Source organism: Clinocottus analis, unplaced genomic scaffold, assembly GCF_023055335.1.
Source record: "Clinocottus analis isolate CAN_PGR_092001 unplaced genomic scaffold, fCliAna1.0.p SCAF_18, whole genome shotgun sequence".
Lineage (NCBI taxonomy): Eukaryota > Metazoa > Chordata > Actinopteri > Perciformes > Cottidae > Clinocottus > Clinocottus analis.
Genome location: NW_027175909.1, coordinates 13,469,999 through 13,484,066, shown reverse-complemented (window position 1 = coordinate 13,484,066; position 14,068 = coordinate 13,469,999). Strand labels below are relative to the sequence as shown.

The following is a 14,068-nucleotide window of genomic DNA, read 5'->3' as shown; positions in this document are numbered from 1 at the left end:
TAAGACACTCTCTGCTGTGCAGCTCACATTGAGAACTAGACTGCAGGATTAACCGAGGGAAATAAAACCACGATATGTACTATCTCAGCTTTGAAAATCACATTTACACTAAATAAAAAAGTACTCTTACGTTCTAATACAACAGTTCTGAAATAAATCTTTTGATTTGTTAACTCTGTGGTTGTTTTTGGAGGTGTACGTAGTCTGTGGTGCCGTTGACCTGGTGTTTCTGATATTTTGTCCACTTCATTTACACCCAATGAGGTTTGACTAAATAAACCGGTGATTGAGTGTTTTCCGTGTGACAAATGGACAATGCGCCTCATCCAGTATGGATCCTATTGATTCCACAGCGGCCTGCTTTTACAGTCAGATTCAGTCTGTAGCGCGCACCCGGCGCACAGCAGGCCCACACATGTCGGCCCGCAGTTATTGACCCCTTCATGTGGTGGAGTTAATTCAAACCAAACAAATGTACTCGGTATGTTGACTTATTGCTGCCTACAAACCGAATATGTGAGCGCACAGATTTTAAATGTGTCTTCGCCCCCTCTGAGCCGCTCCGCTCCCTCTTATTAGCAGCGTTGTTGAGGTGTCGCGGCCTCGTAAAAACTGTTCTCGTACACCAAACATTAAAAATCAAGTTTCTGGTACGTAGCTTCTGTACACGTGTCTGGGAACAACGGTTCCAAACCAGAGAAATAAGCCTTTTGAAACGGCAGGGAGCGAGCGTTTGGTTCACAGAAAACTACACCGAGTTTGTTTTATTGCCTCTGATCATGCGGGAGTATTGCAATATCTCGCCAGTTGTCTTGGTAAACAAGAGAGCACGCTGTGTGGTTTATTGAAGTTTTGTTGTGCGATTCTTTTTAAGGGGATTGAATGAAATTCTTTACTCATCTCCCACGCCACGCTCCCTATTTCATTGACATGTTTTTGTGAAGACAAAGAACTCATCGTCAGACGAGTGGATGCCTCGTTGCTTGAAGGCACACACTCGCACACACACTCACACACACACACATACTTACTCATGCAGGGCCACTTCAGTATGATCTCATCGTGTGGGTCTTTTCCCGCAGCAGCACTGAGGTGGGTGACAGTTCTCCTATAAAGAGAGAAGCCACAAACCTAAAGTAGTGACGTGTTGTCATTTGCCACAGCCTTGTTAATAATTAAACAAAACATTTAATTCAGGATGCTGGAAAGCATTTTCCTCACTTTTTTATAGAGGGAGAGCTAAATAAAATGGTTGAAGTCTCCCAGAGCCGCTAAGCTGTAAAGCCCTGTTTGAATAAACAAAAGCACCTTGTTGGGTATTCTTAGTTACTCTTCCTCAAATGTGTGACTGTATCTAGATCTAGAGTATTTTTTGGTGGTTTGTTTTCTTGAACAGATAAAGTAAATATAGAAATTGGAGTAGGAACCAAAACTCTGGTATTAAAAGAGGACTAATGCCAAATACAAAATAATAATCGTTCACTGACTGTCCAACCTTTTCCATGACGGAAACGGTACCCTTGATTTAATGCCCATGACTCCATCGTTCCAATAATGCTGCCTGTGTTAATTTCCTGGAGAAACGCACCGAATCCTTTTAGTTCCCTCTTGAAATACTGAAGCGCCGCAACCCCTACAACCTTGTGTGCTTATTCAAGGGAGGATTTGGCCGTATGTCGTGGCCCCCAGCTGTCGACGTGATGCATAGCCGGCTCCTCCATGTGATGCCCCCGACACAGATGTCACCCAGAGTGTCCCCTGTGACACTCGGCTGTAATGGATTAGGAGCAAGCCGTGGTCAGTTTGCATGAAGGAAATGCTCCGTCAGAACGAGTGATAAGATTCAGACAAATGTGTATATTATTATTAGAATGTAGTCTGCTTGAGTTTCCTCCTTTTTTTTCTTTTCGACAGTGTCTTGTTCGATCATGTTTGCGCCCCCCAACCGGCTCTCCCTTCGGATCACTATCATGCATGACCAACACCACTACTACTGCCATGCACTTGTGTGCAGCCTGGGGAGGAGCGCCGAGCCTTCGTCCTAACGGGCTCGCAGTCCACTGAGCTCGTTCTCTCTCTCAACCGGGTCACGTGAACGACTTGTGTAAAAAAAAAAAACCGAGCTTGGAGCTCACAGAGACCGTGTCAAACTGAGCCGCCCGCTCTCGCTTGGGCCAGAAACTAGAATGAAAAGACCTAAAACGTGAGCTGGATTTGAGTCACTGTGCTTTAGAGCTCTGGCAGGAGGAAAACTTGAAATGAATCAGAGGAAGTGTTACACAATAGGAAGTGGTGTGTGTGTGTGTGTGTGTGTGTGTGTGTTTTTTCATGTGAACCTAATTGTTCCATGTTTTATAAAAACTCTGCAAATAGCTCATGTTTCACAAGAAAGGTAGAACATGAGAACAACCGTTATTGATTACTTAACATGATTATCTGCAGTTCCCCTTTTTTGTGTGATTATATTGTGTTACCCCCCCTAGTTTAAAGGAGTACCTACATTGGTACCTACAGATGGTGTGAGTGTTATTACGTGCAGTGTTTCATCAGAGGTGTTTTGTCAGAGCAGTCTGTCAGATACTTCAGACAAACGAGAGTAAATGTACGTTTCCAGTGGATTTGGAAATCTGCAGTTTCCTGTAATGACGCCACAGTTTGAACTAATGTATGCAAAAGACACTGAAATCTACTTTTTTTTTTTTTTTTTCTGGTCCCAGATTGTCACCCATGTTTTGTTCCTGTTGACTCGTGTTTCAGAGGCTGACCTCTGGTGGAGGACTGAGACCCGGGGCCACCTGCCAGGCTGGGCTTCCCTGCTCCTGACTGACCGTCTCACAGCGCCACTGCGGGTAAGAAGTCCTCGCAAGAGTGGAGCTTGTTTTTAAAGGACAGTTTTTGGGGAAAAAAAACAGGTTTTTTTTGTGAATTCTTGTTGAATTCTTCGGTGTTTTGAATGTCACTGAATGGTGAAAAATGTCAAAAGAAGTCTGATTTACAGAAACCTAAAGGCTTTCATTCTCCTCTCCACATTACATATTGTTGTGTGTTTATATCTATTCAAGGACATCACTCAGATCTGATCTTAATTTGAATTAAGTCAATGTTTGAAAGAGGTTATATATGAAATAATCAGGCAGAATACTGGACGTTGAGCTACGTGTGCATTTCTCCCATTGTTTCGAACTAATTTAGGTCGTAGTGCGCACTGGAGGACTTTGACTCCACTGCCAGTTAGAGAAAAGCCTCTATTCATTCAGTAACCTCGCTTTCCTTCCACTGGTGGTGTTTTCCATGCTCCGCATAGGTAGGACAAAACAACATAGGGCCGTTTGTGGAAATATCTAAACACAGGTTGCATGAATTGCATTCTAATTTTGCCGCTGTGCATTAAAAAATGAAGCTCCTTCCTTTTTTCAGACTGAGGAGAAACACAGACACAGGTCGCATTTTTAACTAGGACACTGTCGGCTTTAGTTTGAATATTACATCGCTCTCTATGGACATTGTGCCCCAGCTGGCGTCGAGTCAAGCCTCGCCAGAACTGCCCGCCCCGTGTCTCTCAAACTCCTGCAGTCTGAAGAAGAAAAAAAAAATAATGAAAGGACCATTCACTTACAATTCATCTCAAAACCTGTGAAATCCCTTCAAGGCCGTTTCTCTCCAGGTTGATGTAAGCGGCCATGTTAGTAAACTCACGACTTCATTGTCAATCATCACTGTATCTGATAAAACGTGGTCAAAAAACCGTTGGAGTAGCTTTGGTGCACCGATACAAAGTAGACCTGTCATTACGCAACAACGCCTGCGGTATACCTATTATAGTCTTAATGTGCCGCGCTGTGGGTGTGTGTGTGTGTGTGTGTGTGTGTGTGCAACGCTTGCTCAGGAAATGAATTGCATTGTGGGCCGTAAAAAGGAGTTGAGTAATGTAGGTGCTCCCAGCTTCCTGTCCTCCCTCAAGGCCACAGTGTTTATGTAACTACAGGGCACGGGTTCACCGCTCCGACACGAGATTAAGAGCTGCTTTTTGTTTTTATTTAATAGTCGGTTATTGTGGCGTTCAACGTTTAGTGATCTTGCTCTCATTTCCGCCTCGTATATTTGAGCAATGTGTAGTTTTACTGCGCATTGTTTTTTATGTTTTGTTTCCTGTCTTTAGTCACCTCTCATCATTCCCCCCCCCCCCCCTCCTGCTCGCATGTCTCGCCATCCCTGTTGTATTTTCCTCCCGTGTCTCCTTGGAGATTGTTACCATGACACACTCGGCTATCAGTCGAGCGGCTAAGCTCTGGTGCTGGAATGCTGTGCCGTTTTGACAGCTAAGCCTCAGGTGGTTTGCATATAGGATCACTAAGTCAGCGAGGTGTGTGTGTAGGCTAATGCCAAGCCGCTGTGGTGCCCTAGTAAGATTCAAATCTTTTCACAAAAATAGCCCGAGTGACATGCTATTTCCGTTAGCACGCTGCACACAGCCCTGTGGCGGTTCAGGGGAGCAGTGGATGTGCTGCCTTTACAAATGGAGACTGGAGCTGAGTTTTGTGTGAATATATACAGGATGGATTAGGCTCTCTAAGCCAGGGGGAGGTGTGGTATAGTAGCCCGAGGTGAAGCTTTTCTTGTCTCACTTACAATCATAAATGGATCAATACTGCCCTCAGCTGGTGACACCTGGTACTGCCGTACCTGTGCAGGCGATGGCGTGTGCACAGAAAACATTGATGTTTTTTTTTAGATTTATACCTCTTGGAGTTAGGGATTCCTCGATTCTTTCAGTTGTCTGTTATTTTCTTTTACCGTATCTAAAAGTCTGCCATTAAATGCACCGCAAGGAGTACTATGTTTGGTCTATTGTCAATTTACCTTTTTTAAAAAGCCCGATAAAATGATGTGGAAATATCAGTAGCTCCACTCATGACTCAGCATATGGAAGATGATCTGACCCCTCTTGACCTCCCCTGCTGAGCAGGTAATTTGAGACGCTGTGTCTGAGTGGGTGTAATATGTAGAGTGGCTTGTTTTATCAGCTAAAAGCTCCGAGCTTCTCCTGGGTTATCTATTATTTACGCCCCAGGAGGGCTGACACTGTATTACTTCCTGCCCGGGTTCCCTTAAGGAGCACAAAAGGCTGCTGTCATTCCCCCGCGGACCTACGTGTCACAAAGCCTTAATGTCGGGCAGATTAGTATGAAACATGGCAATAACGTTTAAGTCTGCAGAAATGTCATGTTCATTTGATGCGTTTTGCCCTGAACTGGCTGCCTGTGAACACTGGATGGTGCTCACGCATCACGCATCAGTGCTGCGTCTCATCAAAAAAGAAACTGACGTGTGGCCTTGAGTAAGAAATTAATATTCTTTGCTACTATTTTTCTGCAGCGAAGTGATGGTTCACCACTCACACATTCCACTGTAACTGTCACACACTTATCATTTGCATTTGTACATTTCAGCAGAAGCATTCCTGAAGCTGGCGTGTTGCTGATAAGAACGGGTTAGGGAGTGGTCTTTCCCCCGCCGTTAAGCAGGGCAGCTTTCATCCTCCAGATGGCACTGCTCTCTTTCTGAATGAAGACTCTGGTACTCTTCAATCTGACTCTCATCACCTATCCAAAAACCCTCCACTCGGCCCCACCCAAAATCCTGTTAGGCTAATACTGAGCGGGAACATAGCAAAAAAAAAAAATGTTTTAAGGTGACGCTCGCTGCTTTTTCTTCAATTTAAGTCAGGCTTTAATTTGGCTCAACACCTACTTACGTGCGGTATTATGCCCCCCGAATGCTCTTCCCTAAATCTCCCTCTGTCAACAGAGGGAGATTTGGGGATGCGGTGACGTCGGCGAGTCAGTCAGAAGGTCAGTCGTGTAACGATGGTTTCGGGGGCTGTTTTAGCAGAAAGATGGGAGATCTTTGTTTGAATGGGTTTAGGAGGCGGCCGCCCTGAGGGAGCTGCTGCTCAGACCAACGACAGTGAGTCAATATGCGCCCCCTTAATGATTTCCTAACACATCCTAGGAAGGAGTCAGAGGACTCTCAAGGGCAGGGTGTGTGCGTGTGTGTGTGTGTGTGTGTGTGTGTGTGTGTGTGTGCATGTGGGGTGGGTAAGGGAGGGAGGGGGGGCTTCCTTCTGAGCCAGATGTTCAGCGGATGGAGCAGTGAATAAAAGTGGAAGATTTTGGGGTGGAGTTCCTACACACACACACACACACACACACACACACACACACACACACACACACACACACACACACACACACACACACACACACACACACACACACACACACCATGGACCGGTATTCCAACTCTTTGTGAGTCTTCAGATGTATCCCTCACAAAATATATCTCCAGCCTTTTTTTGGGGGGGGGAATAGAGCGGCATCTTCACTCTGGATGATCACACAAGGCCCCCTGTGGTGTTGGAGGAAAAGTCTACTTACCGTCTTCTCCACACACACGCACACTCTCACACACACACGCATTTTAATTCATTGATCTGAAAATTAACATCAATCCCGGGCTGTCAGCATCCGTCTGCGCGTGTGTTTTCATGGCACAAAGTGGCGCTGAGAGCCTCTTCGTGGAGCGCGGTTTCAATGGAGCCGGCATTTAGCTGACTCTTGTGTACGTGGCTGTTGCCATGGTTTCCGACTTTCATCAGGTGCCGTCCAAAGCGAAGGGGCTCATCCTCCTCTGATCTCCTCCTCTGGACCAAACCCTTGCCGGTTTCATGTGTTCATTTGTGCTGATTGGGTTCATCGCCGGCTGCAGTGATTTGATGCGGGGCTTTGTTGTTTTTTTTTGTTTTGTTTTTTCTTGGAAGAGGAGACGGCTGGTACGGGATGTCGCCTGCATGTATCGCCGTCAGTTGTAATGATTTAATCATCCTGTGAGGGTTTGTTTTGACTGGAATCTGGGTGAGGGCGGCATTAGTTGATGTGTGCAACAATACGGGGGGCGTGGCTACGAGGTGATCGAGTTCATCCCTGTAAACAAACAAATGGCAGACGCCCCTTCTTTCCTCAGCAACCATGTGCCCCCTAAGCCATTTTATAGTCAGCTGGGGAGGATTGGCAGGAGATGGTCTGGGGTTAGGAGAAGTCGAGTGTGGGGACGAGGGGAGGGGGGGAGGGGGGAGAGAGGTGGGGTAACAGTGGGGATCACGGGCGGGAAGAGGAGACGCATGCCAGCTCTATTTGGGAAGTGCTCCCCCATTTTCTGCCTGTCGAATCGGGCCAGTGTCAGCGAGCTCCGGCGGTTCCAGGTCTGGCCGAGTGGGCTAATGCGATGTGGCGTGTCACCCGGGGAATCTAGGTCAAGTTTAAAGCTGCCTGGCTCTGCCCGGCTCCGCTGCAGTGTGACGCCTCGCCATCCCTCCACTTCCAATAACATTCAGCACCTTTTTTTTTTTTTTCTTTACCTACATTACTGTGTCTTTTTAATTTATTGCACCGACAAAAAAATGAGATGTGCATTTTTTTTCCTTTTCTAGACCCACATAATCTCAGACATAAACACACATGCAGCCTGCAGCCTGCAGCCTCTCCCCATCCCCCGCCGCCGCCGCCTCCTCCTCCACACCCCAGGCAAGCGCTCTGTCTCAGCCGCTCCACGCCGGCGCCCACGTGACGCTCCGCGCGCTGTCTGCGCCCGGTCGAGGATGGGAGGGGAGGGGAGGGCGTTGTTTTTCTTCCATAGTAAAGCAGCAGGGCACGTGGATCCTCATGCTGCAGCCGAGTAGTGGAATGTCAGCACTATCCCTCTCTTACATTAGTAAGCCATCAGCCCTCGAGCAGTTTCTTTTTTTTTTTTTTTTTGCAGGACGATGCCGCAGTGCTCGGTTTCAGCTGTGCGCTGCCTCTATGTGCGCGTATTAAAGGGCAGGCCGGGAGACGCTAAAAGGCAGTGCCATCCAGAGGTCAGGCTGCTGCATGGGCGTGGCACTGTTTTGGTGTCTTTACCAAAATAGGCTTCAAACCTCTTTGCACCATCTGCAGATATTTAGGCTGTTGATTTTTTTTATTGTTGGTATAAATCAAACGTTTTGTTTATTCATGGCAAAGTGACACAATCATCATCATATTCAGCTGCAATTAAAATGTAGTCATTTGTTTATTTATTATCAGCATTTTTTTTTTCATAGACATATATATGTTTAATGAAAATAATAATATTAATGATGTGAATTTGCTGAGCTGCACAAAAAAAAAAATCAAATCACATTAAATCGGAGTGCTCAGTAGTGGAATTTAATATTTCTCCAGTTGACATCACCCCCCCGACTAATCCGCTGCTTTTGGTGCATTACCTCATCTGTATTAATATATGCATGTACTTTCATGCCTACTACTACTGTACTCGCTCCTCACCCGGAGCTCGCCTCTCATTGGCTGCTGCAATGTTTTCAATGGCTCCCAATTTTTTTTTGACTCCATGGATACAGTGAGCTGTTGGGTAGATCATCTCAGCCAATGGGAGCGCTGCGCGGGCTCCTGCTTGTCAGATTCTGCCCCTGGCCTTAGAAGCAGCCCTCCCTGGCTCGCTGCGAGCACGCGATGGCTCAGTGGGGGGGTTCAAAACAACAACAAGGCTGTCGGCGGACTCTCTGTGGCGCCCCGGACATGCCAGCACTACTTGGTACTACTACAGCCACTAAAGGAGGGAGGGAGGGATGAAGGGAGGGGCTTCGATTCCTCAATCTCGCTCTGATGCAGTCTGTGTACTTTCAGCCAGCACTTTATCCTCTTACTTACTACGCTATCACTAAGCAACCAGTTACTCAGTGACCAAAACACATTGTCATCTTTAAAGGGAGGTTTGTGTTTGGTTTTTTTTTGCCATCCAGAAATTATCCTCTAGATGTCATTTGACTGGAAGAGTAGGATGTGAAAAGCTGTGAAATGTACAAATTGAATCGGTCCTTTTTTTTTTTTTTAGTGCACTTGAAGATTCTGTGAGGGGACTTTTGAAATGCAGCCACGCAAATCCCCGTCCTTAAAATGACCTCATTTTAAGCGGCACGAGGGAGCAGCGTCGGGCCTAAGAGGCTGCCAGTGTTGAAGTTGAAGCGCTGCGAGCCCCGGCAGCTCCGTCAGCCGGCCGGCCTCCGTCTGTGAGCGGCTGAAAGGTGGCGGTAGAGGACCAGAGGAGGCCCGGCGGTGACGGGCAGTGCCCACATCATCCGGCAGGGCGTGGTCACTGACAGCTCTCGTCCCCTTTCCTTTGAGGCCGGATCAGGTGCTGCTTTCCGACAGATAGTGAGGTGCCAGCGCTGGCACAGTCAGACATTCAGGTCACATTAGTGGAGGGAGAGAAGACGAGGCTGGCAAGGTGGGTGGGTCTCTGCAGGTGGTCACTGGGTCGAATGAGTGACTAACTGTGGTTACAGCGGCTTTAGAAGTAAATAAACTAGATGCAAACTTGCGGGTTGAATCGCATTGGTTGTAAATGATAACAATCAATTATGACAAGATTTATAAATAGACCACAAAGACAAAAATAGTGCTGCATTTAAGGATTGCTTCTTTATTATCTATTCTTCTGCTGATTTGCTTTTCAATTCATTCATAGTCTCTTTGTTTATAAGAATTCCTTCATGGTTTCAGCCCAATGTGGCCTCTTTAAACATCTTGTTTTGTCTGAACAGTCCAGAGATATCTTCTTTACTGTCTTATAAGACAAAGAAAAGCAGCAAACATTCACATGTACGTAGCTGAAACTCTTTTTTTGGGGGGCCTTTTTGCTTTAAAAATGACTTGATAATTTATCAAACCTCAAAATAGCTGCAGATTCATCTTTTGTCCGTCACTTCAGTGTTTCAGCTCTCATCACAAGTATGTCTTAGTTCCTTCAGAGTCACCCTCGAGGAAGCGGTAACATGTTCAAGGAGTTGCTTGCCTCTCTAACGTCTATTAATAGACGCATCAATCGAGCACCTGGTTACATGAAAGGTAGTTTTATCAAATCTTTGTGTCCTGAAAGAGTAGAAACTGGCCATGCGTCACTAATATTTCCTCTGTTAGTCTGGACATGACCCACTGTTCAAAATGCAAGACATGTCACCCTCCGTCTCACCCCCCCCACCCCTCCCCTCGCTGGTGCATCTCATGCATTTTAATACCACTCCACCCAACCCTCTGCTCGTGAATGCTGAGTGTGTACTTTGCTCTGTCCCAGCACCTCGCTGTCTCCCAGTAATACCTGTGTAGACATGATTCACCCTGTCACCGCTCGCCTCTCACTCAGTCACTTCGGCTCTTCGCCTGTCACTCATCCTCGGATGACATCTGCCTGCCGATGTTTAACCCCGTCGTCGTTCCCCCTCGACCCTCCTTCCCGCCCTCTCGGTGTGCGTCCGTCTCCTCTCTTGTCACCAGGGGTTAAACTCGGTCTCCGTCTCCGCAGACGAACCCGGATCTCTGACTCGTCATATGTCTGTTGATCGGCGCTCTGCTTTCTAGGCGCGAGAGGGACCGGCAGAGCGGGGAGGGGGGGGGAGAGCGGCGAGGCGGCTGCCACCTCTCGTTGCCTCGCATCACAGCTGAGGTGTACGTGGAGTGTCGATGGGCCTCGGCGGGGGAAGCTGTGGAGGTGACGGCAAAGTCACAACATGACTTTCCGAAGCTTGAACACACCCGTCATCCTCTCCTTTAAACCTGCAAGTCCCCTGAAGGCAGCATCTCATTTACAACGCGAGTATAAACTGTGGTGATGTAGCCGAGTGGTTGGGCTCATTACGCAGCCGCTATCGGCTCATATCGACCTAAAGAGCGATGACATTTAGTTTAAAGTGTTTGGAGGAGCTCTCTTCGTTTATGCAGCTGCTGTGTAGTCGTGGTTTGTCGGTCGGTTGCTCATTTCTGGGTCAAAGTCCACGGGATTGCACAGTGTTGTTAATTGCTGCTTCTCCCTGCATTCTCCCTGCATCCTCCTCTATCTATTGATTAGGTAATCAACATAAAGTTAAGTGTTTTGATGACGACTTGCATTTTTCAAGAACACGGGCTGGTTTCAGTCTCTCTAGTCTAAAGATTTGTTCGACGAAAGGATCGAAGGCGCCACTTTGAGCTTGTGTAATTGTGATTGTCTTTTTTTTTTTCTGTTTTTATCAATTAAGAAAAGAATCAACCGATTTAATTAAAGTCGACAAAGTGTCACAAAAAAGAAAGCGCTTGTCTTTATGCAAAAGTCTCAGACAACCGAGTAATAACTTTACTGTCACCTTATCAAAGAAATGCAGCAAATCCTCACATTTTAAAGATAGAAACCTGAGATTGTTTTGGTGTTTTTGCTTCAAAAAAGTTAAATTGCTTGCTGACTCAGTTATCAAAATAATACCTGATTGATTTTTGTTGAGATTTTCTGCTTCATAATCAATAATGTTTTGCAGTCGGGCTCTCATTTTCCGAGGCATGAATGTTTTCCAACTTGATTCGAGGAATGAAATGCATATGTTTTATGATATTATCATCTTCAGACTTCTGGACTGTGCTCTTTTTGCTTATGTTACTAAGGCCCATTAAATATTGATATGTTTCAGCTCCTGCGATAAAGACCCCGCGTTGCACTTCCTGAAGACGCTCTGCTCCTGCAGAGAAGAGAAAGTTATTTTAATGCACACAAGGTCAAACCCACAAAGGAACATAAATGGTCCTCTTAATGTTTCTGCATGACAACTTGCTTTCTAACCGTTTAATTGGCCGTCTCCTATTACGTGCTTCACGTGTAGATCTGACACTATGGGATGTCCCCACGGTGGCTCGTGAAATTTGATTACTTTGCCTACAACTGCCTGTAAATGCTCACGATTTCTGGGAAGAAACTTAACAAAGCAGAAAAAAAAACATATCTAAATGTATTCTATTTTTGGGGACTTCTTCTTGTGACATCTGTGTCTTGGCACAGGAAACCCACATGGGTAGGGCACTCCAAGGGGAGCGCTGGTGTCTGTGAGCGGTGGGCACATCTGGGGGCACCACTGGGTGCACACGGGCACCAGAGCAGTGAAGCACAGCGGGAGCGAGGTGTCACGGACGCCGTCCTGTCTCCCCCACCTGCTGCCTTTTTTTTTTTTTTACGGCTGCATTCCTCCATTAAGTGATTTGTGTCTCTTCTCCTCCTCCAGGTAGCGTAACATGGGGAACCTACTGAAGGTCTTGACTTGCACAGATCTGGAACAGGAGCCCAATTTTTTCCTGGATTTTGAAAGTAAGTCTCTCAAGTAATTGCTCCCTCTCCTGATATCGATCACATGAATATCTTACCATAACATTATCAACTCTGAAACTCTTAAGTCTTTTCACCGCCCCCCTTATCTTTTACACTATGTTCTTTCCCAACGGCAAGAGAATCAAATCTACCACTAGAGCTTCTGCTCTTTCCGTCAACCTGCCTGTTCCATGCCGAAAATGTGTGCAGAATATCAATCAGGGCAGAGTTGCAGCAGAGCCCCCTCCTCAAATATAAAGCAGGGAAGTTCAGCTGCTGCATAGCCTAAGGCCCCTCAACATGGCTTGATCCTGCACTGAAGTGTTCTCACACTTGGCAAACCCAGACACTCAGTCATACCTCTTTGAGAAAACAATGCCTCATAGAGCTCACGCTGTTTCTAGGTGATTTAAAAAAAAAAAATTATATTAAAAGAGCATCACAATGATATATCTAACAAGTACCTTTTTGGTGCAACGCTCCATATTGTAAAGTTTTCTTTCAATTTACCACATTATTTATCACACAAATTTGCATTTTCAGAATGCTCCGACAACCTAAAATCATATCACACATCAGGGAGGCTCACGCAGAATGTATAAATCATGATTTTTAAATTAATATTAATGATAAAGTACAATGCAAAATACAAAAATACCACGTGAAGTAAAAAAGACGATACTGCTGTCGATACGAGCTGTGTTTTCGACACTTCTTCTGCAGGCCAGCAGGAGTTTACATTCATCACACTTGGCAAGGTGTTCTTGCTTCAGGTGGTGGGAAAGGTTCATGGTGTTCCTCATTGCCACGTCTCTTGAACCAAAATGATGAAAAAAAACAGAAACTCTGAACGTGAACCTTCACTACACCCAGAGTTGTTGTGCAGAGAGAGCGTAACCCTTTTTTTTTTCAATTGTCTTCTCTTATCTTGCTCCATTTTTCTTCCTCTCAGCCAGGAAAGTGGGTGGCGTCAAAACTAAAAAGGAAGCGCTGGAAAGATTATTTCACTGAGCTTTCATTTGCATAATTAAAAGTTGCATATTAGACCTTCTATTATATCGAAGGATTTGCAGGAGTTCCTCGAGCTGCCTTTTTACTGTATTATTGAGCCCCAGTGAGAATATGGATTTAGTTTCAGTCCCGTTTGCCCTGCTGACCTTGTTGTTGTTGATCCTTCGCAGACGCCCAGCCCACGGATGCGGAGCGAGAAGTGTGGGAGCAGGTCGACGTGGTGCTAAAGGACGCGAAGGGGATCCTGGACGAGCTGCAGGCGTACAAAGGAGCGGGGCAGGAGATCAGAGAGGTACACCTGATACAACATATCCACCACACAGACCTGCTGCAGAGTTGGAGCAGACTGCTGTGCAGGAAAGACTCTAAAGGGATGCTGCCTTAGGACAGAGGGAGGTTTTATGGACCTTTTTTTATTTAAAGATAGTATTTTTTATCAATAATGTTTCCAGTAATGTCTTTATTTGTTGCATCTGTTCTAAGAAGTCAGCCTCAGTCCGTCTATATGTATAAACTCTGGCTGTAAATGATGCTCGACTCCAAAGACATTTTGCATTTCATTAAATTTAAAGTATTGGCCTCCCATTTTTGTTTTTTTCACACAGATCGAGAGTGAACAACATTCCTTTTGGGAACAACATGGTTCAGTCAAAGGCCTTCTGTAGCCAGCAGATTATTATTTGTTTCCATCTTCTTTATCTGAAAGAGACGGACCTGTTTTCCTTTTAAAAAGAACACTTATCATCATCAGACTCACGGTGGACAGTTGACACACAACAACAATACAGCAGAGCCAAAGATGTCATCTTTTTTTATTGCCTATCATAACTGGAACCTACATTTCCCACAATGC

At 45.8% G+C, this 14,068-nt stretch overlaps 1 protein-coding gene across 2 annotated transcripts in view; it reads left to right on the top strand.

Moving 5' to 3' along the window:
• The window catches only part of fam49bb (family with sequence similarity 49 member Bb), a 29,366-nt gene that overhangs the window by 4,985 nt on the left and 10,313 nt on the right, over window positions 1–14,068 (top strand). The window contains exons 2-4 of one of the 2 annotated variants that reach the window (XM_068582255.1): window positions 2,758–2,849; window positions 12,122–12,204; window positions 13,386–13,507. In XM_068582255.1, coding sequence (XP_068438356.1) covers window positions 12,132–12,204; window positions 13,386–13,507 — 195 coding nt within the window. In that variant the 5' untranslated portion in view covers window positions 2,758–2,849; window positions 12,122–12,131. Of the gene's footprint in view, window positions 1–2,757; window positions 2,850–9,260; window positions 9,328–12,121; window positions 12,205–13,385; window positions 13,508–14,068 lie in introns of those variants that run through there. The other variant, XM_068582256.1, reaches the window with a different exon arrangement.